At 39.0% G+C, this 25,495-nt stretch overlaps 1 protein-coding gene across 2 annotated transcripts in view; it reads right to left on the bottom strand.

Annotated features, from left to right (window-relative positions):
• Window positions 1-25,495, bottom strand: part of Dera (deoxyribose-phosphate aldolase) — a 111,390-nt gene that overhangs the window by 4,174 nt on the left and 81,721 nt on the right. For both annotated transcript variants that reach the window (XM_023709590.1, XM_023709589.1), the window contains exon 7: window positions 2,260-2,372. In XM_023709590.1, the coding sequence (XP_023565358.1) occupies window positions 2,260-2,372 (113 nt within the window). The remainder of the gene's footprint in view (window positions 1-2,259; window positions 2,373-25,495) is intronic.

Here is a 25,495-nt window from a genome sequence, read left to right as displayed (position 1 = left end):
GCCAGATTTGCTATATCCTGGGCCCCAAATAATGACTCTATAACGCAGTGGGCATGGGGGGTAGGACAGGATGAGGTTGTTTTTTGAACTGAGGCAAAAAAAAAAAAAAAAAAAAAAAGCCATCAATTAGCTGATTTTAGCATACACAGTAATCACAGAAGCCTTTCTGTTAATCAGGCAATGGCTCCTATAGATTTTCTATATGGTTCAGTTTGTGTCAGCAAGTCTATTTGGCAACATTTCCAAAGAGAGGTTCACGCATAAGTTAATCTTTTTTTAAGGGAGAGAATATGGAAAATATAAATCTATAATGAAATCAGTTATGAAATATTAAACCTCTGCTTCTCGGGAGTGACACTAATCATGGTCTAGGAGGCAGCCTATCACACTGTAAAACACCGCTTAAATCAATGATTAGAAACTTTACAGTCAGGGCTGCCCACGCATCTTGTCAACAACCTAAAAATGGTTGTACCTGACTTACAGACCTGTACACACAATGTGGCCAAATGGGCACGATTTGACTTGTACCCCCTCTTCTCTTGCAAATGGGCTGGGCTTTGTTTGTGAACTTGAAACACTGCCTAAAATTCTTTGCTTGTCTGAGAGCTTTCCTGGAAGGGTACTTGCACCTTTTTGCCTTCCAAGCATTTAACGCTGATTAACACGGCACCGGGTTCACAACTGAGAAGCTGTCTGGTGGGTCCCAAGGGCATTTATTAACCCTGGCAACAGAGCTTATGAAACATAGATGCCCGAGGAAGCCCTAAGACCCAGCCCTGCCAGAGACGGCGGCCGAGGCTTCTCAGTGCATAAAGGGCTCCACGTCTGCCTTTGATGATCTTCGGCCAAGTATGAGAACCACTCGTCTATTGCACAGTGATAGTTTCACCTGAGAAGCCAACAGATTTCTCATTTTTATTGCTTTTCTTAAAAAAAAAAAAAAAAAAAGATGTTTTAAAAAAACTTGTGTGGATCCATGCAGGAAGACGATCAGGCAGAGTCTACTCAAGCTGGATCAGCTGTCATCTGCAGGTGACAATACGTGCTTCAGCTATTTGTACTGAACGTCTGAGGTTATTTGGAGGCAGAAAATTGTGAAAAGTGTTTATTTCCTCTCACAACCAGTACAAAAAAAAGTCTCCAACTGTGAAATAAACTGAAGCTACAGTTCATACAAAGTCATCGCACCCAGTTGGCAAAGAATTAAAGGCCTTTTAGGGGTTCTATTTGGCAGAAATCAAGAGATTGGTTTTTAAAAGATACCTCTCAATAAGGAAAAGCCTCATTAAACACACACATACGCACACACACACACACACACACACAACCTTTCTCTCCAATGACATTAAATATCCTTTAATATCCTGAGATAATTTACAGCTAGCCAAGCAACTTGAAGTAAAAACGAAAATCCAAACAACTCTTCCAAAAACACCTCATCCTCATACACATTTTTCCTTTTAACTTCATATATTTAAAAAACTATGTATTATTTTTCGAAAAGCTGACAAAAGCTAGCACATACCCTCCTCAGCTTAATAGTCTTCCAAAGAGCACATCCAACTGCCATAAAACGCAAAAATGGATATTTAATTCAAGAGCTATATAACGTCTAGCTACCTTTTCCCTGCTGTTTCACAGCATTTCATTATTTTGTTTAATAAGTTCATCTCCTCGAGAATTTTCTCTTCACCTCATATTATTAAAAGTAATAAGTTTTTCTGGACCGGGGGTTTCCCAACAGAAAAACCAATTTATGTGTGTCCTTCAATAATGACAGGAAAAGATTATTTCCTATTATATTGCATACTTTTCACATCACCACCACCGCTTATCATTCAATAAATGTTACTCTGCAATTCTTTCCATTCCTCAAGGAAGTTTAATTTCTGCATTAACCTGTTTTTGCTGGCCAACGCCTTGCGAGAAAGCCTCTGTGTTGCAGCAGAATTAGTTCGTTAAAGAACCCATTTAGGAATCTCTTGTCAGTGATAAAATTGTCTTCGGTTAATAAAAGGACATAAAGTGAGTTTACATCTTGATCACACATACTTCAACACTCACACTTGCTTTCTGTTAATCACACATTTTCCCCCCATAAATGTGTTCTTTTATAATGAGAGGTAAATTAAACATTTATCTTAATAAAGGTAACTCATTCACACCTTCTGCATATAAAGACAGTTATCGTGGTGGCTATAATGAGTATTATAAATAACATTATCTTTAAAGAAAGATTTTCTGGCAATGCTATACCTTATTTCCAGTTTTCCAGAAGAAATCTCTAATGGCTCTTAGCATTACGATAGCTACTGGGAAGGTGGCATTTACTGTTTCTTTTCCAGTAGAGGTCTTAATAAAGTCTGATCCTAAAACAAAAGCAAGAAAAACTCTGTGTTAATTTAAAACTTATTTTTTTTTACACTTAAGTTAGTGAAAGAAATGAATTATATAAATTTCTCCCCCTGAGGAATACAACTTTAATTACTTGAAAAACTAAACCAAAATCTATCTTTAAAATGATTCTGACCGTACTTTCTTTCTTTTACTACCAGAAGAATAAAGTTAGGCACGCAGTGGGGTCTTACGGACCTCTGGTCCTCTGGTGTCCAGAGCACCACACCACCAGTTAAAATCAAGTTGGTTTATTTAATGAATGGCTGTGACAAATAAAAAACAATTTTACGCCTGTGGTTAATGCCACAGACCACGACACCTTACTAGAGAACTAGAGAGCCACGTGTTGCTCCCTCATTCCTTGTGCTTGATAGAAAGCACACAGAACAGGAGAGTCCCCACAAGGTCATTTCTACCACCTTGTTCCTTGATGAAAAGGGTATCTTCCAACCAGATTAGGACTTTCATGAAAGACACCAGGCTATTTATTTTGCAAATATTTTAAGCAACCTCTTTCCTCACAAAATATCTTAAATCTATTTAGGAATCTGAACAGAATAGCACAAAGAGACAAAGGAATAATAATAGGGATAGCTAAGACGCCCTGAAAATGGAAATGCTGTACACTACATATTACTGTCCAGGTGCTTTTATAGATGTTCATTCAGTTGACTCTTACAACTGTTGCTCACTGATACTAATGCAAACATTTTAAAACGGGAAATGGAGACACAAAGAAGTTAGGTAGTTTACCTGTAGTCCATAGAGCTGGGGTGTGTGTGTGTGCATGTGTGTGTGTCGTGTGTCTGTGTGTGTGTGTGCGTGATTTCAGCCAAAGCCATCTACTAGTCTGTTTGTCACAGTCAGCCTAATAGAGAATCTATGCTCCATGTGGATACCTAGCCCTGAAATACCAAAATGTGAACTGCATACAAGTAGCCTAAAACCACAGAGTAGGAGTGGGAAAACACAACTTCTAGCATTGTCTTGCATCGTACAGTGATTATACACTGTAACAATCTATACATATTTTGAAAAAAGCTAAGGGATTTCGTTTACTACAAGAAAGTGGGAACAACATGAGGTGACAGATATTTACCTTGATTTGAACAGTACACAATGTGTATATGTACTGAAACATCTAAATGACAAGAAAAAAAATAAGACTCTCAGACCTACGTCAGAGCAAAAGAATCAGATCTAGCATAAACAAGGGTCTTAGATGATTTGTGACTGCTGGAGTCTGCCGAATCTATGGGACCAAACTTTTAGCTTGTAATGGTTGATTCACTGCATCAACTAGAGAAATTTAAAAGTTTCACTAAGTGACTCAGCAGGGGCCCAGGGCCTCACTTGGTAAACAACCTCAGTCAGAGGACATGGCGATAGCGTTATGTAAAGGGCCCACATGCGGGCGGGCAGCCTGCACACAATGTAAGGGAAGAACAGAAGCTTGCTCTCCCCCTTTTTGCTCTTGGCTTCCTGTCTTCCACTACAATGAACAGTTGCCCGTGCCAGGCCACTCACTCTGCCTGACACCCTGCTGATTATGGACTGATCTCTCTACAAACCAAGAGCTAAATAAACCTTTCCTCCCTTAATTCTGAGTGTTGAGTATTTTGTTCCAGCAAGGGGAGAAAAGAAGACAAAGCCAATTTCTGAGATTCACCTCACATCCATCCAAAGAACCTGAAGGAAGTAGCCAAACATTCCCCTCCAGTTTCAGTGAGGAAAGTTATCTCCACAACTATTCTGTACAATGAAAGGTCCAAACAGACACACCTGTAAATAGGCCTGTGGAAAATATAAAAACAAACCACAGACTCTACATGCAGGTGGGGAAGACAGCTAAGCCCCAGTCACCACTTGGACCTCGTTTTTAGCTCTGGCTCTGATAGTTACCTTAATCTCATCTTCAAATAGGTCTGAAATATCCCCACTTCCTTCACAGTGCTACAAAAGGCATCAAATGAGGCAATGTAGGCAAAAGCACCTTGAGAACAGTGAAGTATTACACCAATGTAAATAAAGCAAACAGGTTTGGAATCCAAGTAATGATCACGGAAATGCTCGATACATCAGAGCTGGGCACCAAAACCCTTTTCTTTAGGCCTGTAAAAGAAATGGAGGCAGGCTTGCTAAACATGCATTCACTCAATACACGCTCCATGCAGACTCTGCTCTTTACAACTGTGGATAATACCACAGACTCTGCTAGGAACAGACCAATAAACAAAAGTCATACCTGCTAATAAAGGTCATGTGACAATAAGTGCTATGTACAAAATTAGCACAAAGTAATGAGACAGAGAACGAAGAAGTTGGGGGAAGAGAAGCTGTGTTTATAGAGTCATGACAACATCTATGAGTACTGATAGGCAGATGAAGATTGAGTGAAGAAATTCTGGGGCAAGAGCATTTCAAGCAGAGAAACAAAGTGTAAAGGCCTTCAGGTACACATATGGCAGGTCCGCTCATAAATGATTCAATGAATGGACTATAGAACACATGTCCAGCCCTACAACATACAAATAACACAAAAATAACATGATGAAAAAGAAAGTTTTAAAGCTCCTGTGTAGCTCTAAGCAGGTGAGGGAAACATCCCAAAAGAATTCATGAGACAAAGGTGTGTTTTCCTACTGTATGACATTCTTTTGATTTACTGGAAGACTTTGGGATATGACACTGAATACCACCTAAAATCTTTCAAGCACACTAGGAGAGCTTACTACAGTAAAGGGTCAAACTATATTTACAGGATTTGTTTTAAAAAAGAAACTGTCACTCAAAAATCACACCACCTGAAATGAATCAGAATCGCCAACCTCCTCTGGAAGAGTTGGCGGGGCCTGCCCTGGGGGAAGCGGGGCACAAATCCACCAGAGCAGCGGCGGTAGCAGCACAGCAGCCGTGGCCCACATATCTATTTTCTGGTCTGGTTCCCTTTCTCGACTGTATGATAAGTACATTTAGGCTTATGTGCATAAATTTTTTAAACACTTCCATATTTCCAGAACATGACACAGAGGAGGCATTCAATAAATAACTTTAGGATGGCTGAATGGATGTCCTGCCACAGTGCTCAAGAAAAAGCAAACCTCAATATTTTGTGCCTCATTCCCAGTAGAATGGTATGTTGTTTTATATCTTTACTTTTAAGTAAATTTTAATTTTAGAATGGATGTAGAGTTACAAAATTGCAGAGGTAGTACAGAGTACTCCCTGTCATCACCATCTTACATTAGTACGGTGCGTTTGTTACAATTAAGGAACCAACCCTAACACGCCATTATCAACCTAAGTCCACCCTTCATTCAGGCTTCCTGGTTGTCCTCAGCATTCTGTCCCATCCAGGAGACTACGTTCATCATTACTCCACAGACTCCTCTTAGATACGATGGCTCTTTAGATTTTCTTTATTTCAATGACTTCAACAGTTTTGAAAGCCCCCGCCAGATTTACGGTCTCTCAGGATCTGTCTAGTCTTCACATCAGTTGGCTGCGGCTATGGGTCTGGGGAAGAAGGTCACAGAGGTAAAGTGCCATTTTTATCACATCATATCAAAGGTACATACTATCAACATGATCTACTATTGTTGATACTGGCCTTGAGCATTTGGCTGGAGTGGGATTTCCCCATTGTTTCTACTAGGGGAGGAGAGATGACTCAGTAGAGTAAGCGCTTCCCTGGCAAGCGCAAGGGCCTGAGTTCAATCCCCGGTTCCACCAATAAAATAAAATAGTCACCAAAACCAAAAATATTTGAGACCGGGGAGATGGCTCAGTGGAATAAGCACTTCCCTGGCAAGTGCAAGGATCTGAGTTCAATCCCTAGTTCCACCAAAAAAATAAAAAAAAATAAATAAAGTGCCCATTGTTTCTACTATAGTTACCTCTTTTCCCCACTTTTCAGATTGTTTTGCTATTCCACGCTGAAAGAGTAGGAGTTATAATCCACCCTACAGAGTACAGTTAACCACATACATTATTTGGAAAATCTTAGATGAGAGATCTTTCTTTTCCATTTTTAAATTTTCAGTAATTTATTCATACCAGTAGATTTAGAGGTACCTATTTTGTACTGAAGTTGACAATGTAATGCTACTGTCTTAGTTTTGTTGTTCAAACACTTCCAGCTGACGGCTATTGGGCCCATCTTCAGTTGTTTCCCATATCTTTTCTTCCTGCAAATTCATCACCTCATGCATGCTAGGCAAGTACTATACCTCTAGTCCTGCTTTCTGCATCCTTCTGTATCACGTGGAGTTTTTATATTTTAAGTACTTATGTCCTGGGACTACAAGATACTCAAGGATTAGTACCCAGGACAACCAAATTCAGGAATTAGGACCTCATCCAAACTGAAATAAGTTCCATTTAGAAATAATAAAAAAATATACACAGCTTTATACCCATAAGTTTAATAACTTAGCCAAAATGGTTCAATTCCTTGAAAAACATAACCATAGTAGATAAGGACAAATAGTCTTAGGCCTATATCTATAAAAGAAACTATTTTAATTTAAATTTGTTATTGATGGAAATAATAAGAATGACCCCCTCTTTCATTTGTGATATGGGTAATTTATACTTCTCTTTTATTCTTGGTTAGCCATCACTTATTCTCGGTTAGCCAAACTCAAGATTTACCAATTTTATCAATCTTTTCAAAGCAACAGCATTTAGAGGTTTTTTTTCTCTAATGCTTTAGTTTCTAATTTCATTGTTATTTATTCTAATTTCTATTACATGTCCTTCATCTGCTTTAACTTTACATTACTCTTGTGTCTCTACTTTCCTATGGTGGAAGCTTATATTATTATTTTAAACAACTATACTTTCTAATATATATAGCTACTACTATAATTTTCTTCTGTGCACTACTTTTGTAGCATGCTATGAATTATGATAATTCGAACAATTTTCATTTAGTATAAGATACTTTTAATTTTTTCTACAGCCTTCTTTGACGATGTGTTGTATAATTTCCAAACGTTTGGGGATTTTTTTTAGCCATCTCTCTGCCATTGAGTTCTAATATTATTTATCACACTGAGAGAGCATACTTTGTATATCTTCTATTCCTTTAAGTTTTTAGATATTCTTTATGAGCTAGAATGTGGCCTTCTTAATTAATGATACCCATGAACTTGACTATGTAATCAGCTGTTGCTGAATGGAGTTTTCAATAAATGTCAATTTAATCATGTTGAAGAACAGCGCTGTTCAGATCAACCGTGTCCTTTTGTTAAATTGCCTGCTTGAGCTATCATTTACTGAAAGAAGGTTTTTAAAACTCTCCAGCTATATTGTCTATTTTTCTTTTCAGTTGAATCAGATTTTGCCTCACATATTTTAATGTTCTGTTGCTAGGTGCAGATGTAGTTAGAATTGTTAAATCTTCTGGAAGAAATAACTCCATTATCATTAATTAATACCTTCACTAATCTCTGATAATACTGCTTTATCTGAAATCTGCTTTGTCTGAAATTAATACAGTTACTCGTGAGTATGAGCTTGGTATATCTTTCTCTGGCTCTACTTTTAAGCTTTCGAGTCTTCATAGTTAAAGTGGGTTTCTTACGGGGCAGGGAGATGGCTCAGTAGAATAAGTGTTTGCCTGGCAAGTGCAAGGGCCTGAGTTCAATCCCTGGTTCCGCAAAAAAATAAACAAATAAATAAATAAAGTGGGTTTCTTAAAGGTAACAAAGTAAGGAATTGCTTTTTTTAAATTATCTCTTCCTTTAACTTGCATTTGTATTTAGATCATTAACATTTATAGTGATTATTGATTTCATTAAAATAAGAATTACCATATTCATAACTGTGATATTTGTTTCATGTTTTCTTTATTTTTATGTCTCTTTCTGCTTTCTTTGGCTTTCACTGTATGATTTCACTTTTTCTGTCCTCATCATATCTACTGTACTTCTTTTGTGTAATTGTTATGAGGGTCCTGCATATGTTCAACCAACCTAACTCAACCTTCAAAAAATAACCATACCACTACACAGGTATTGCAGGTGCCTTTTAACAAAGTATTTCTAAATTCTTTCTCTGATTTTTAAAAACATTTCTGTCACTCATTCCACTTCTCTGTAGAATATAATCACACAATAAATTGTTATACTCTTACTTTAGTTATATTTTAAAATCAATTAAGAAAGTTATTTTTATACATTTATTTCTTCTGTAATGTTCTTCCTTTGTATATAGATCAGAACTTTTGATCTGTAACATTTTCTCTCTCTCAAGTAGGACTTCTTTTAACACATCTTACATGACAGGAGTTCAAGTAGTGAATTCTACCAATTTTTCTTTGAGCTCAATTTTGAAGGATAATTTCACTGGATATATAATTCTAAGCTATTGAGATTTTAAACACTGTTAAGCAGCTCACTCCACTCTCCGCTGATATAATTTCTGGTAAGTCCACTGTACTTATTTCCTTTTTCTTCTGTCAGTAAGTTCTTTCTCTCTAGCTTGGCCCTAGATTTTCTACTTGTCTTTGATGTTCTTCTTTTGGAATATGCTATGACTAGGCACATGTTTCCTCATCTCAGTCCTACTTCATATTCTCTGAACATCTTAGATCTGTGGTATAATTTCTGAAAGTCCTTCTCATTAGTTCCTACAAGAGCCGGGAGATGGCTCAGTAGAATAAGCGCTTGCCTGGCAGGCCCAAGGGCCTGAATTCAATCCCCAGTTCCGCAAAAAAAAAAAAAAATCGTTAGTTCCTACAGTTTTATTACTCTATTCTCCAAGCCTACATGTGCTATAATTTTTGAAGCCCTCCCAGAATTTTGGGATAACATGTTTCATGTTTCCTATCATCTTTTCCCCACCACTCTTTGGTTTAGGCAGTTTCAATTTCCTTCATCTCTGTAGGGTCTACTAATAGGCCCATTAAAAGCATTCTTATTTCTGTTCCAGTGTTTCTGACTTCTAGTATTTTCTTTTAATCCTTTATTAGAGTTTTCATCTAACTGTGTTACCTATATTCTTTCACATTGTCTTTTTTTCTTGTAAAGCCACTAGCTAATTGTAGTTATCTGATATCACTTTCCTCCTCACTGGGACATGGCACCCAACACTCACAACTTAACAGGGAGAGGCTTATCTTAGCCCAGTTTCACAAGTTTTAGTCCCCAGTTGGCAGGCTCAGATGTAGAAATGGTCTGGTGGAGAAAAGCTTCACACAGTATGGTGGCCAGGAAGCAGAGAGAGGTGGCAGGAGCTGAAGGGACATACATCCTTCCAGGCTACACCTCCAGAGATCCACCTCTTCCAACCAGGCCTCGCCTCCCAACAGTGTACTCCACTATGAAGGCATCAGTGGGTTAATCCATTCAAGAGTACAGTGCCTCCACGATCTAACTACCTCCCCTGACACTCATTGCTGAACACATGAGCCTGCTGGGGAACACTCTACATCTAAACCCTAATCATAGTAGTTACTTTAAATTCTGTCAGAGATATCCAGTATCTGTCATATCTGAATCTAGCTCTGCTTGTTTTGCCTCTATAGAATGTATTTTTACTGTCTTTTTACATCCATCATTATTTTTGTTGAAAGCCACGCATGATGAACTCAGCAACTGAAATATACAGGTTATGTGTGTGAGGTTTTATGTCATTCTGGCTACGAGTCATGTTATGTTTAATGTTTGCTGTAAGCTATGGTTTATATCTAGATGCCGCACCCCAAAGATTAACATGCTTATAGGTGGGGCTTTGAGGAGATGACTGGACTGTGGGTTTGTGAGCCTGGATCATGGATGTGTGATACCATATTAGTCTTCTGATGGGCTTAGCATAGTTCTGGGTATGGACGATGGACTTACTGAAGAGAAAAGACCCACCTTGGGTGTGAGTGGGACCAACCAATAGGTTGCAGTCTGCATGGGATAAAAAGGGAAAGAAGAATAAAGTCTCACTGCTTCTTGCCTGCAATCCCATGGACTGTTTCTCCTGAGCCATGCTCCCCTGCCCTGGTGCCAACCAATAATGGACTAACACCTCTACAACCTAGGAGCTAAAATAACTTTTTCTCCTTTAACTTCTTGGTGTCAGGTATTATGTCTTAGCATCAAGAAAGTAACAAAGACACTATAGTTGTAGGTATTATAGTCCTTAGGTTGGTGCAGTTTCCTTGTTTTAATCAATCTTGTTGGTCCTGGGCTTCCCTAAAACTCCACCTCAGAGGCAGCCCATCAACTCTATCCTCTGTACTATACTGGAGTCATGTTGGCTTGGTAGTAGCAGATGAGGGGGAAAAGTTATTCTACAAAGTTAGGACTAAATCTCAGTCCCTCAGTGAGTCTGCAACCATAGGCCACAGAGTTTAAAAATATTTTACAGCTTTTATCCCTCATTCTAATGAGATAAGAAGACCAGGGGGAAATGCCTTTATCCTAAGTGAGAATAGCTCTGGTTAGTCTTTTGGCCTGAAAAATGGGACTGGTTATACAGAACATTCTGGAAATGTTTCCAATGATTACCTTACCCTTCCCTGCCAGAGTCATGGAAGGACCTTTCTTAGCTCTTAAGAACCCAGTAGAGTTCCCAGAGATAAATCCCCCAAAAGTGTGGAGGCCATACTTAAGCTCCAAAAACTGCCAATATTACCATGTAATGTGTTCCTACTAATTTTTGGCAACAGTAACTTCTCCAGGTAAAAAGATATCTGTTGTGACCTTAAGAGTCAACCATCTCTATGGATTGAGTGGTAGCAACTTGCTGTACAACCTCAGTTCTGTGATGCTTATGAGAAGTCATTGCTTTTTAGATCATTCATCTTTTTCTTGCTCTAAGAATGATGCAAAATTTCTAGGACCTTTACACATCAAAGCTGAAAGTGGAAGTCCTTAAGTAGCCAAGCAAGTGTGGATTGAAATAAGAATATATATATATATATATATATATATATATATATATATTAAGTCATTTTGAACATATTCTAAGCAAGTATTACAGACAAGAAGAACCAGAAAGGTGCAAAGAAATCCATGTTAGATAGACTAAAACAGGAATACTTCATGGAACAGACAGGATTTTTTATGGACCTTGAAGAAAAGGTACAAAGACAAGCGAGCATATGGAACAAACTTGTCACTATATAAAAACATCGAAAGTGCAAAGGATAAGGCACACTGTCGACCAGTAGGGAACGTATACATCAAGCACTCAGTGTTGGGGGACTGGGTATGGATGTATGCTTTATGTTAACATAAATAACCCTTATATAAAAAACCCTACAGAATGAACCTATAGCAATACAAGATCAGATGGAATGAAACCTGTGCTTGAAGAGGCTGAGTTTACTATCTGGGCAGGATGTATGAGGGAAGGACAGTAGTGAGTACATTATTCAGGCATGTAGGCACTAGCTATTTCTTTAAATTCCAAAAAAAGAGCTAGGTTTAATTACATAAAATACTTTAGAAAGTACATTAGTACTCTGCTACTGTCAATAGAACAATAGATTTTTCCAATGGGACTAAGTAGGCCCACACTTTTGTTATACTTCTTATTTTAATATTGCTTTCCTTGCCCCTCTGCTAAAATAAAATTACCTTAGAGAAATAAATGCTACCTTTCAAATTAGCAATAGCATAGAGCACTACTGACTCCTCAGAGTTCATGTAAACCCAACATTAACTAAACTTACTTCTACTCAGCTTGAGGGAGGAGCCTTATGAGAAAACATCTCACAATTAAAGTGAGATCTCCATATAAAGGGGTATGTTCTTTCCTCTGTAGTCACAATTTGAATGAAAGACTAAAATAGGAGATGAAAAGGGCAGAGAAGTCAAAAATAACACATTAATAGATGAGTATTCAACTGTGATTAGTTAAAACCAAAATTAATAATAAACTTATAGTATTATATAAAATCTTATTTTTTTATTTTCCTAATTTGAAATCTTTAGCAGATTACATTTCTTGTGGTCTAAAGCTACTCAAAGCTTTTCTAAGACCCATAATTACAAGTCTCCATGGTATAGTTTCATTAAAAACTTTCATTAAACAACAGCTGCCCTTGTATATGGTCCTCTAATCAATTTGGTCAAACAGAATGACTTCTAATCAGCTGTTGATAAAAATAGAAGATGAAATTTTAATTCTAATAGATTAACCACAAACTCAAGACAGTCTTCAAAATCCATCTAGCTCTATTCTCCAGTGGATTTAATGACTATTCAGCAACTCATTACTAAATAGAACAAGATGAACATTTTCCAGTTCATTAAAGAAATGTACTATGTATTTTTGCATTGTCCTCATGATTCGTTACAGGGAGTCTTAATTACAAGATAATGGATAATGGTTATTAAATGCAGACTGCAGTAATGAAGCTCTATTCATTTGCGAACCTCAGAGACTGCAAAGAGAGGAAAATAAAATTACTAGCTTCAAAAGATTAACGGATCAAATTATTATTCAATTTTGAAAATCTCATTCAGACTTCACAGAAACAAGAAGAGATTAAAAACTAGTATTAAGACCAAAGTAGTACATTTTAAAAAAATAATATCTTAAGGCTATTACCGTATAATAAGCTTCAGATGTGATTATTAGAAAAACATATAGCTAACAATGGGAAAACACACATTTTTATTTCCTGAACAAATCTTATTTATGATATAAGAAGTTACTGGTAAGATCTTTAAAAGAGCCTTGGTGAATGTGGAAGATATGTGCTCCCCTGTTACAAAAGAACAGCACAATGGAAGGTATTATTAGCATTTTATACTAATAAAAAATAGGATTTAGAATCAAATGCTGCTTGAGAAAGCTTGTCACTAAGTGGAATTCATGCCAGCCCTATAATAAGAGCTTCTGGGCACATTATTCATTAGCCCCATGTTTTCTATGGCTCTCTAAGAAATTACCGATTAAAGTTAGCAAGAGTTTTGTATGGTAGCTCTGACACTAATTTATATGTACTTGCAATCTGCAATGAGATACTGTTGGGTTTTTTTTTTTTTCATAAATACAGTGTACAAAAAAAGAAGGCCCAAATTAAACGAGAGTCTTCACAATGTATTTTTGTGGGGTGAGACATAAAGATCCAGTTTCATGACTGAAGAGTTAAAGAAAGAACATCCCCCCCCCCAAAAAAAAAACCTACATAGGTATCAATGTGGCACTACTCAACCTGAAACCAATTATTCAACAAAGATATGTTTACATGAACCAGGAATAACAGGTGCCCACAGGAAAAAGGGGGAAAAGAAGAAAAGCATAAAAAGGAAAGAAAACTTTAAAAAATAAAAAAAAGAACAACTGCCTTTTCCAGTTCTTCCCTCCAAAATACAGAGAGCTATGGGAATACTTTTCTATGGGTCTAGTCTGTCATACAAGCAAAACAACGCATCATAATTAAGCAGTGAGTTATGTTCAAAAAGATTGGCAATGAGAAAGTAATCACCTTTTTAGGGTTAGAAAATCTCTCCAATACCCCAAGAATAATATTAGCTCATGATAAGCAAATTCCTCGAAGTTGCCTTTCCCTAAATAAAAATAAAGATGTGACCATTTAAAATAATTCACAATAGTGTGTGTCTGATGAGCTACAGAAGTGGAAGTCTGACTTTATAATCACTGGTAAACCACAGCAATGATGCGAGGCCAATATTCTAAATAATTATGCAACAGTTTCAAAATATGTGATAGAGGCTGGGGAGATGGCTCAGTAGAATAAGCGCTTGCCTGGCAAGTGCAAGGACCTGACTTCAATTCCTGGTTCCACCAAAAAAAGCTGATATTCGCACACCACACTGGCCCCAGAACCTTGGGCGTACCTTGCTGGCCACTGAAACCAGGCATGGTAGTGCACACCTGTTATCCCGGCACTGTGGAGGCCGAGACAGGAGGATCACTATGAATCTGAGCTGCACAGAGAGACCCTATACCAAATACGTAATTAAATATTTTTTTTAAAAAAGAAGAACAAAATCTGCGGTAGAATCTCGACGTGCACAAGAGCCCTTGAGTTACACCTTACACAACAGACGCTTCCTTCTACTTTTAAATTGTAGATTCTTCAAAATGAATTTCAGGATTGTAATAATGGTGAAAATGAGTTACTAATCAAAGCAAATAACTTCTTACAGTGTTCAATCTTGCAAACAAAACTAAACTTCTGTTTTGTTTTGACTAATTTAGAAAAAGAAAAATATTTAATACAAACATTTCCAAGGCTCTTTGTTCTGCATTTTGGGACAAGTCAAAACGGAAAACACCAAGATATTTCCTAAACTCAGCTCTACACTAGAGAGCATTAAACCATCTGAAGAATCACTTTTACAGACAGATACTTCAGCATATTTGTAATTATTGCTCCTGAAAAAGGTTTTAAAGTGCTATTGATATGAGAGAAATCTAACTCCCAACCTGCTACCTGTCAGATGTGCCATGTTCATGAGTCTCAAATTTTAAAGAATGAATTCCAAGGCACAACAGGGTTCAAGAGTAGGACAGGTTTATTGAGACAGCTCCTGAGAGACAGGAGGGGCTCCAAAGGGGATGGCCACCAAGACTCCCACAAGGTCATGGTATGAGTACAACAGGGGTCAAACTACAATCAGCCTTTAGGATGCCAAGAACTGCCACTCAGCTAATACTGCTCTGATAGGGAAACGAGTCACACAGCAAGGGCACACGGAAAGAACAGACACTGTGGGCAAGAGATGGGCGCAAAAGCTCTGCCACTGGCCTGGGTGACTGAGGCCTACCTGGACATCCGTACCAGGTGGTGACAGTTATAATCTCCAGTTACTGCTAATCCCTGGAGGCACGTAGAACTGGTCATCACACCTGTATGCAGGCCTGGCCTTCTACAGATGTGCCTCCAGACACAATTCTGATGTTTTTATTTTTTGCTGACTTTTCTTGAGAACTTAGCCCCTCTCCGTCTGGATATTAATGTCTATCTAACCTGTCTGCTTATGAAGGCATCAACATGGGAAACTTCACATGCACAGAGACAGAAGTTTTGCTAAAGGATCTTTTAGGACAAGCTCAGAGATGCCAGCTGGGAGATGCTAGTTCTCTGTGAACAGAAACTGTTGTGTCTCATTCAGTGGTCACTCGCCATGCAGGGCGACAGAGCACTTTAAATGTGCTTTGTTCCAACTAAGAATGTTGCAAATGTAAAACATATGGGCTTTGAAGATTTAGTACAAAAAATACACTGTAAAATGTCTTAGGATCTATAAATCAATAAGACTGAAGCAACTGATTATAGATTTACTGGGTTAAACAAAAATATATCATTATCATTGTTTCACCCATTTCTTTCTCTTTTTTTTGTACTGGGGCTCGAACTCTGGACCTTGTGCTTGCCATATAGACACTTAAGCTGCTGAGCTATCCTCCCCAGCCCACCTGTTTCTTTTCATTTGATTAAAGTAGCTACTAAAAATGTTTAAATCACATACATATTAGAAAGCATTCATCTAGGGCTTCAGTGAGACACCAAGTACGTAATCACTCTATAAAGACTAGAGATTTTTTATATTCTTTTAGGACAATATCCTGTAAATGTTAGCTTAAAAATTATTGAGAATAAAAGCTTACTTTTCTTTAGACACAAAGTAAGACCCCTGATGACAGCACCTGCATGTTCTCTCTCCTCCAAACTCTCGGTTCTCCCCTCCCCCAGTATGAATACCACAAAGAAAGGAAAGTTCTGTGATGAATGCTAATAACCCTCCAGAGAAGGCAGAGAGAGTGTTAGGGAACCTGTGAGCACATCCCTAGAACATCTATGCCATGGGGACTGGGGAGATAGTAGAATAAGCGCTTGCCTGGCAAGCACAAGGGCCTGAGTCAAATCCCTGATTCCACCAAAAAAAAAAAAAAAGGGGGGGGGGGGGGGGGGGGGGGGAGCTAGCAAGATAACTCACCAGTCTAAAACGCCTGCTTAGGCAAGCTTAGGCTAAGTGCAGGTCTGCGGTTCAATCCCCGGTACCACATGGGGTGCCAGCCCCACTAGGGCTGAGCCAGCCAAAAAAAAAAAAGAACACCTATGCCTAATCCCAAATCACAAAATAGGAGAGGAATTTCAGTGAACACAACTTCCTCTACCTTGAACACTTTCAGCAATTTTAATGCCACTTGGAGTTCAGCACCCTGAAAAAGTGTCAGGTCAGCTTACTTCTTCCTCCTGTTCTGCATCCAGCCTGCCTTTCAGTTGTCAAACACACATGAGCAACCGACAACTGTGCCTGGAAACTCAGGCCTGTGTGTGCCTTGGGCTCACATCTCTGGGCTCAGCTCCACCACTCTGTCCCAGTCCTTCCACACCCATTGCACTAAACTTTGCTGAGCACTCACCATGTGCTTGTGCGCTTACAGAAACTGGGGTCACAAAAGGCAGGGTACACATGAGACCATTCTTACCAGACTCAGCCCTGTTAGAGAAGAAGCTGCTATAGTTATGCACATTACCTATGTTTTCTTTTCATCTGACCACCTGACTTAGGAAACACTGTTACTATCTCCATCGCATTCCTTTGTGTTTTTCAGAGAGACAGTGGCTATGCTAAAAATGGAAAAAAAAAAAAAAAAAAAAAAAAAGAGATTCATGGTCATTAGGCCAGCACCTCATGGTCAAAAGAAAATGACAAAAATATCCACAGATGTTGTTATTACACAGGTATAATAGTTTGGATAAAATACTAAAATATTTTAAAATCGATATAAAATACATGCAATTATCTATCTATAGATCAATGCCAAACCCCTCAAATCAAAATGCTTTTCCTTTTTGGTCATGAAGCTGAACTTACTGATGTGGGGATTTACTATGCTAGCCAAACACCCTCAGTTGATATGGTAGTTTTAAAGTTATCTTATGTCAAAATGACACAATCATATCTAACACATTTTTTTTCTTTCTACTTTTATAGGAGATGGAGCCTCTATACAAGGTAAAATATGATTTGGTTTCACTATACTTTGGCAAAGAAGAGTAAAATGAAGAAATATTTTAACAAATAACTAGCAAGATATGCTTTAAACAACAGAATTTCATTTTGATTGTGCTTTCTATTGTCACTAGCAAGTTTGGAATATATAGTATATATTAACATTAAAAGTCAGGTATGCTTGTGTAGAATCTATTAACTCGAGAGAAAATTACTCAAATTGAAGAAATAGCTGCTTAAAATGGATTTAGAAATACATTTTACTGAACAAAGCAAGCTAGAAAATTAGGCTACTTTATCAGGATTAGAAAGTGCTATGAATTTTAAACACAAAGCTTTTAAAAACAATACAGAACATATTTGAGATTATCCTACCTCAATGTCATCACAAATCTCTTTTTCCCTCCAACAATTGATGATAAGTACGTAGAGTTACTTTTTGCAGTGACCTGTCTTTCATAAAAGAAGTTGTGTTCGTTTCTCTGTGGGGAGTTTTATCTCCAGGTGATTGTTTCACGGTGCCTGGAGACCTCCAGTGTTTCCGATTAGCAGATCTACAGATGGGCCGTCAGAATTCTCTGAACAGAAAGCCTTTACCATGGGGAACACTCGAGTTGGCCATCTGGGTTACCGTAGTTACCATATCCAATCCCTCATAAGGATAATGCAGCCTCTCACCTTTTGTTCATAATCTTCAAGTTAAGATTCCCTCTATCTTTCAACACACCATGCCTTCACTTTTATCTCTACTCCTCTTCACTCAGCTACCACCAGGGACCTTGATTCCTCAACAAAAGACAGGCTGGCAAAGAAGAAAGTGTCCATGAAAGAGCTCAGGAAACCTCATCTAGAGGTAAAGAGTATAATCAGGAGAGAGATCACCACGAACTTTTGCCACATCCTGTGGTACCTCAATGGAATCACCCACAAATTCCTGAAGATATGAAGGTGAGAGGAAAAGTGGAAGAAAAAAGTCTGAACTGGACAAGGAAAATGGCCCTGACCCATACGTTGCAAAAGTCATGACTCAATACTGGGTGTGCCTGTGAGCGGCACTGACTTTGCACATTAACTATGACTCACTGAAAATCTCCTTAGATGTCACAATTTTTTCCAAGGCACAGGCTTGCCTCTGCGTGTGTGTGTGCGTGTGTGCGTGCGTGTGTGTGTGCGTGCATGTGTGTGTGTGTGTGTGTCCCCTTCTCAGAAGAAAGGTTACTGGCTCCCTTCCTAAAACCAGAAAATAGAAATGATATGTAACATACTGTAATCATGTGCATTTCAGAGGTTTTATCTGTCTCTCACAGAACTTCCTATTACCAAACTAATAGGTTTGACTAAAAGGCCATTTATTTGGGGGAGACGTCCACCCTGCAGGAAACAGAAGACAAATAGCTTTTTTTTAAACATGTATACTATACGTGGGGCTTCTTACTTATCTTCTTTCCAAGGCTGCATCTTAACTTTCTGATACATATTTAATGTTTTTAATATGACTCAGATAACTGCTTTGAGTGTGGCATTTATTTCCTCCCCTAAACTACATATCAGAGTCCTCTGTGCCATAAGATGTCATTTCTCCCATGTATTTCAGGGGAGTTGTTAAATGTCAAAATCCAAAGTGAATACATGGGTAACTTAAAATATAAAACCTAGTCAAGAAAAAATTTCAGCTGTTAAGTTTATTACCAAAATGGGAAATGAGATTCACAGCGATAACCTATAAAGTAGAAAGACATGTGGAAAACTGGGTGAGAGCTGAGAGTGCTAACGTGTACTAGAGATCCATGTACTTGGCCTTCTGTCACAAATATCACACATGTGCTCTTCAGAAGTTTTTTTTTTTTTTTTTGACTTGGACTAGTATCTTTATATCAACTACATAAAAACTAAAGATTATAAGAATTCCTAAATGTGAGCATCTAAAAAGAGTAAGATGGACAGGCTTGATAATGAGATTTTCACCTTCATCTGCTTAAAGAATAAAACCCTAGTATCTCTCCTGTCCGGGATCTGCATGTTCTCCACGCTGCACTGTTCTCTTCTGCTGGTCACAAAAGCTTCACAGCTCTAGTCAATGACCACAGTGTATCAACAGGTTAGCAGCAGTCCAAGTAGAATAGGTCTCTTGAAGAACAACTTGGTGCTTGGCTCCCCCACACACTTTACCTATCTCCTCTCACTTAATCCTCAAAGTACTTCTGAAGGCAGGTATTCCTATAGCCTCCACTTTCCAATGAAGTAACGAAGTTCAGAGATTGTAAAACTCATTTAAGACAATAGCATACTGTTATCATGAATGGAATTGATTACAAGTTTAACTCAAAGCCCAGGTTTTGAACTATTACACACTTCAGCCTCCTACACCAAACTAGCTACTGCTTTGGAGAAATACCTTCTAATTATCAACTCCATACCTCTGCATCTTTCTCTGCCTGTCAAAAATCCTACCTACCGAGGTTCAACTGTTTCGTTCAACAGAAAATAGCACTGCCAATGTTTTCTTCCCATTTTAAACATAAACACTGCGGGCCAGGGAGATAGCTCAGTAGAGTAAGTGCTTGCCTGGCAATTGAAAGGGCCTAAGTTCAATCCCCAGTTCCACAAACAAAACATAAACACGAAGACAAGAGCCATAGCAGGTATCTTACAACCACGAGGGAAGACAATAAAGTCAAGAGAATACAAAAGCCACTAACCGTGACACTGATGAACCAGCAGTAGTGACTGTAGTGACTGCTTCCATCTCTGGGGTCCTTACAATATAATAGTACTTAAAAATTCCTTACCTAATTAAGTCACTGTTACCAAGTTCTGTGCTATTTCCAGCTCTGCTCAATCCTAAGCTTTCCACTAACTGGACTATTTGCTTTTGCTCTGCGGACCTAGAAACCCAATGGTACTTCCCACCTGTTCACTTTCAGTGGGCACCACACCCTACAATCATCACCGTGATTGTCAGATGAGTCTGCTCTGCCTCACTGGACACTTCCAGGCGAGCCTACCCAGAACTCTAATTCCCCAATTCACTTACATTAGTAAGTCAGAAAATAGCTCAGTGGCACAACACCTGCCTGGTAAGTACAAGGTCCTGAGTTCAATTCCTGATACAAAACAAAATGCGAAACTGTTGGGAACTGTTAGGAAGAAATGAAATTTAGAAGACACAAAGTAGTAGGATTTCTGTTGGAGAATAAGTAACCATCTCAGAGACTAGGGAAAGAGGCATCTATACATGGATCTAACTGTTATGCAACAGAAAGGAACAGTGCTACCAAAGAACAGAGACTCTATGGAGCTCTGGCCACAACAGAAAATGAAGGAAGAAACTAAGCACAGATCTGCAAATGCTAACTGGGGCAACACTGGCACTGGATGAGCCAAGAGCTCTCTCTACAGCCTGAGCCTCAGTTCCCACGCCAGGCTCTATGCTGCCTTAGAAGGCCACGGCCACCTCGTTCACCATCGTAACATTATCCCTATAGCTAGCAGAGGGCCTGCCACTAGCATACACATAACAAATACAGAATTGAAATAAATTAAAAAGCAAGCAAGCTTTAAGAAAGAACAAAATCTATAACAATAAACCAGTGTCTTGGACAATTCTACAGATGTGACTGCCCACTTATATTTTCAAAACTCAGTTATTTTCTTTTATATACACTCAGACAGCACTATGTGCCACATACTGTTTTAAGAGCTTTATAAACAACCTGACACATCTTTAAAAATAAAACAGTTCTATGAGAGCCAATCTCCTACTAAAGCCATCTTGCTGAGAAAGTCTAGAAGTACCACAAGGGAAAGACAGATTTTAAGACTAAGACCCCAAGAAGGAATCCCCAGAAACAGAAACACTACATGGTAGCACAGGCTTACAAGACTTTTCCTTGCCCTCTTCTGTCCCACCAGAAGTATTTGTGAGTAAGAACCAGGGTCTAGGCTGTGCACCCAGCGACGATAAAAGCCATGTCCGTAATCAGACGCCACTCCATGCAGACGGTGTGCTACAAGATGTATACAGAGAGCTTGGGAGAATGGAACAGTCAGGAGACAAAACCAGGACACCGCGGCACATTCAGAAGCCACAGGAGGACGTGGCGTGAGGAAAGCAGGCTGACAGACAGCAGAGATGGAGGCGCCAGGTGCAGAGCAAGGCCAGGACAGCTCCAGCACACTCGGAACTAAGGCTGCTCACGAATGGGGAAAGTTTAGCTTTTGCTCTCTGATTTTAGCCCTAGTTTCAGTCAACCTAATTGAAAAAAAAGGGGAGGGGGCAGTAAATTTCTTCTGCTTTCCTTTTCTTGTTTTTCCAGCTATTTATTTAGTCAGCAGCATTAACACTAACAACTTCTCAACTCACTGGATTTTTTTCCCCTGTCTTGCAACTGGGATTGAATTTAGGACCTTCGTGCTTAGCTTCCTCCCCGGCCCTTTCAAGATTTTTATTTTAACACAGAGACTAACTAAGATGGTCAACTCACAGGCTGGGCTCCGATCTCCTCCATTAGCCTGAGATGACAGCATGCACCACCACACACCTGGCTTGGGTTTCTTTTTATTTAAATGTTTTCACAAAGCCCACATGTAATTCTCTATCAACTAGTTCTCTAAAAGAAAGGCTGCACATTTGCTAAGCATGCTGCTACTTTCCACAAACCTTAAATTTTAGCATACATATACTAAGGTTTGAGGATGTGACAGTGGAATTTCAGACAATATCCACAGGAACAAGCAAAGAACAGTTTTTTAAAAAGATTGTACAGGAGGTTTTTCTAAAATTGTACAACTTCCAACTACATGCTTATGCTCTGATAGTTCTGTTCACTGTGATCCTTTCTGCTTAAAAATGTATACTTGCACAGAGCATCATCTTTTTTCCGTGTGACCCGATAAGCATTCACTTATTCCACTCTTTGATTCAGTATTAATAATGATACATGAGAGAAACTTCATCAAACTTAAAAAGGTTTTTTTATGACAAATTTAAAGAAAAACATCCTACTTTCCTTTTTCTTCACACTTTTGAGGTCTTTTGTAAACGTAGCTGCAGGTGCGTAAGGAATGGCTTGCAGGAATACATACGTACAGTGTCCCCCCAAGTGGTAGGACCGTGGGACCCCTTGTCAGGAAGACTCTGAGAGCGCATTCAACAGAACCCAACGTGGACACCACATTTCAAGCTGAAAATATTCCCAAAACACACACTCTGTGTTCACTTGGCAGCAGAGAAGCCGGTCTTTGGTCAACGTTTTAGTTCTGATATTACCTTTCCAGTGCCCCCAATCATCAGTTATGATGACCTGTGAAAAGGGGTATGAAGTGGGCTGCACGAAAGAAAGCTTAATCTTTAAAACTGCTATACTGTCTTTTAGCAAAATGCAAGTTGAATTTGATATGAAACCCAAACCTCAGCTATTTCTTCTTTATCCAGTTATTCAGACAGTACTTCTTGAAATAAGTTCACAGCTCTCATTAAATTACCAGTTTCTTAAACCTCTGCCCAACAAGCACATATGCACAAATGATCTGCAGAAAGCAATAGTTTTTAATGTCCAAGGCATCTCTATCTTAATTTATAGGATTTTCTTTTATTCTTAAAAAAATCAAAAATTATAATCCACCTTAACTTTTTAAATAAAAATATAAAAAGGAAAACCCTAGTAAGTCATTGGTCATCACTGTCCAAAGATACACTGGCACATACCCTCTTGTTTCACCGAACTGATCATACAGTTTCATAAATTAAAGTGACCACTACAAACATGCAGAACGATGGCCAGGCCTTTTCTCTTGTATCTGAAAATATTAACATGGGTTCCCCTTTTTTGTCTTCTCCTGTTTTATTTTATGTGCACTTACAAAAATTTACAGTTGTGGTATTTACAAATAATGTTTTGGGTTTTTTTTTCTGTATTTTAGGGAAGGATCTACAGGGTGTTCAGGGTCTCACTACTAGATCGGACTCGTAGTGATCTTCCTGTTTACAGCCTTCCAAGTGCTGGGATTACAGGCGCACGCCACCATGCCCAGTCTCAATCGCCATCAAAGAGCGACCCGGGGACAGGGCCAGCACAGCAGGCTCGGGGACTGAACCCTCAGCCCTTACAAGTAATGTTTTATTAAGGATTCCAAGAAGCCAGAGACTGTTTCTTTTTGCTAGCTTTACATCCATTTATTTATTTTATAAATCCTTTCCAAGTTAATTATCATAAATACAAGCTAAGGGTCAGACTAACTGGCCAAAAAAAAAATTTTAAAGATATAGGATAATTACATTAAATCAAGGTACTTTTAAATATACTGTCCATGCTGAGTTACAGTAACAATTTTCCTAAATTGATAACTTAAAAGAAAAGAAACAAGATTTGATGAGGTGCCATAGTATTTAGGGAATGGTTAAAGGATTTTTAATTTTCTTTGGGCTTTTTCAGAGGTTCCCTTTGTCTATATAAAGTCCCTGGGAGACTTATATGTACTTCTTTATTTATTTTTTCCCTGATCTATTTGCATTCTGAATACTTGGTTTTAGACTTAGCTTCCAACAATCTGTATATATTAAGCTGCTATCTGACTACACTGGCAATTACATTTTTCTACCTTTAATTATTAAATTGAGCAGTTTAATAATGCAATTCTCCAGTCTAGAAGTGGATTATATTCTACAAGTTTGTAAATTCATGGTTGGCTGGAAATTAAAATGTTATTTCTCCAGATTTCATGTGGTAGTTAAGTCCCAGGCCAGCCCAGAATAGCACATTTTATCCTTATTAAACCTAATGTATTATCCTACCAGCCTTCCTCAGCATTCTGCATAACAAGGTTTGCTGAGGCTACAGCCAGGCCAGGACACACCTAACTGTCCATCTCCATAACACGTCCCACCCCACTGGGAGAGGGCTTGCCTTGAGCTGCAACACTGGTACCAATTAGAATCTGGACAAGGGCACCAAAGGCGACGAGGCAAAAAGGGCAAGGGCCCCAAGTTTTAGGGAAGGGTAAGGAATTACGGAAGCCGGACACTTCTCAGATACAACAGTCAGGAATACTTCTGCCCCACCATGAGCCACGTTTTGTCGTTCTTGCTTCCTGACAACGCCCCTCCAGCCACAGTCACCTGCTTTTCTTCCACCAGCCTCATAATCATATTTACCTTTCCACTGTCACTTGAAAGGTGCTTTTACCTGACATCTTGGTCACCATCTTAGAGAAATTTAATCGAGGAGCTTCTCCCGATCTAAGGGAAGATGTCAACCCTTAGCCACTAAGCAAAATGAGCAAAAGGATTCTCAATTTGATTTCTTCATTTTGAACTCATTTGTTATGGATGTAATTCCCAAAGAGTCAAAATATGATCTTATTTGAAAATAGGGTCACAGGGGCCAGCCTGATAGCTCAGCAGACTAAAGCCCCTGCTTAGGTAGAGCGCATTGGCCAGGGTTTGATCCCTGGCCTGCCATGCCGGCCCCGCCCATGGGGTGCACTGAGAGGGCAACTGAGACTGGGTGTGGTGGCGCATGCCTGTAATTCCAGCACTTGGGAGGCTGAAAACAGGAGACTCACTACTAGTCCAATCTATATAGTGAAACCCTGTAGACCCTGTCCTAAATACAGAAGAGAAGAGAAGAGAAGAGAAGAGAAGAGAAGAGAAGAGAAGAGAAGAGAAGAGAAGAGTCGCTGCTGAGAAAATACAGTTAAAATGAAGTCATACTGGTGAATAGGCCCCTAATCCAGTAAAACTAGTGTTCTTTTCCAAAGAGCACCATGTGAATAGACAGAAATTGCACTCAAGGAGAACAGGAAGGGCAAGGTCAAATGCCAGAGACGGCCAGCAAACCCCCAAAAGTCATGAGAAAGACATGAGACAGATGCTCCCCTATAGACTTCAGAAATAACTAACCCTGCTCACAACTCAGAATTTCAGCCTCCAGAACTGTGCTCCAATAAGTTCCTGTTGTTTAAGACACCTACTTTGTGGTGATACGGAGTCTGGAGTATGGTGGGTCTTGAAGTGTGCATGCACTGTGGTGAGGTCAGGACAGATGCAAACCTAACTCTCAGGGGTACTGCTGGTCATTGAGCTCGGCACCCGGCCCTGGGGTCTGTTCTCAGCAGAGAGGGAACAAGAGAGAGAATGAACGGGTGTAGCCAAGAAG

Source organism: Octodon degus, unplaced genomic scaffold, assembly GCF_000260255.1.
Source record: "Octodon degus isolate 3935 unplaced genomic scaffold, OctDeg1.0 scaffold00012, whole genome shotgun sequence".
Lineage (NCBI taxonomy): Eukaryota > Metazoa > Chordata > Mammalia > Rodentia > Octodontidae > Octodon > Octodon degus.
Note: the sequence above shows the minus strand (reverse complement) of the source record. Positions and strands in the feature narration are given on the sequence as shown.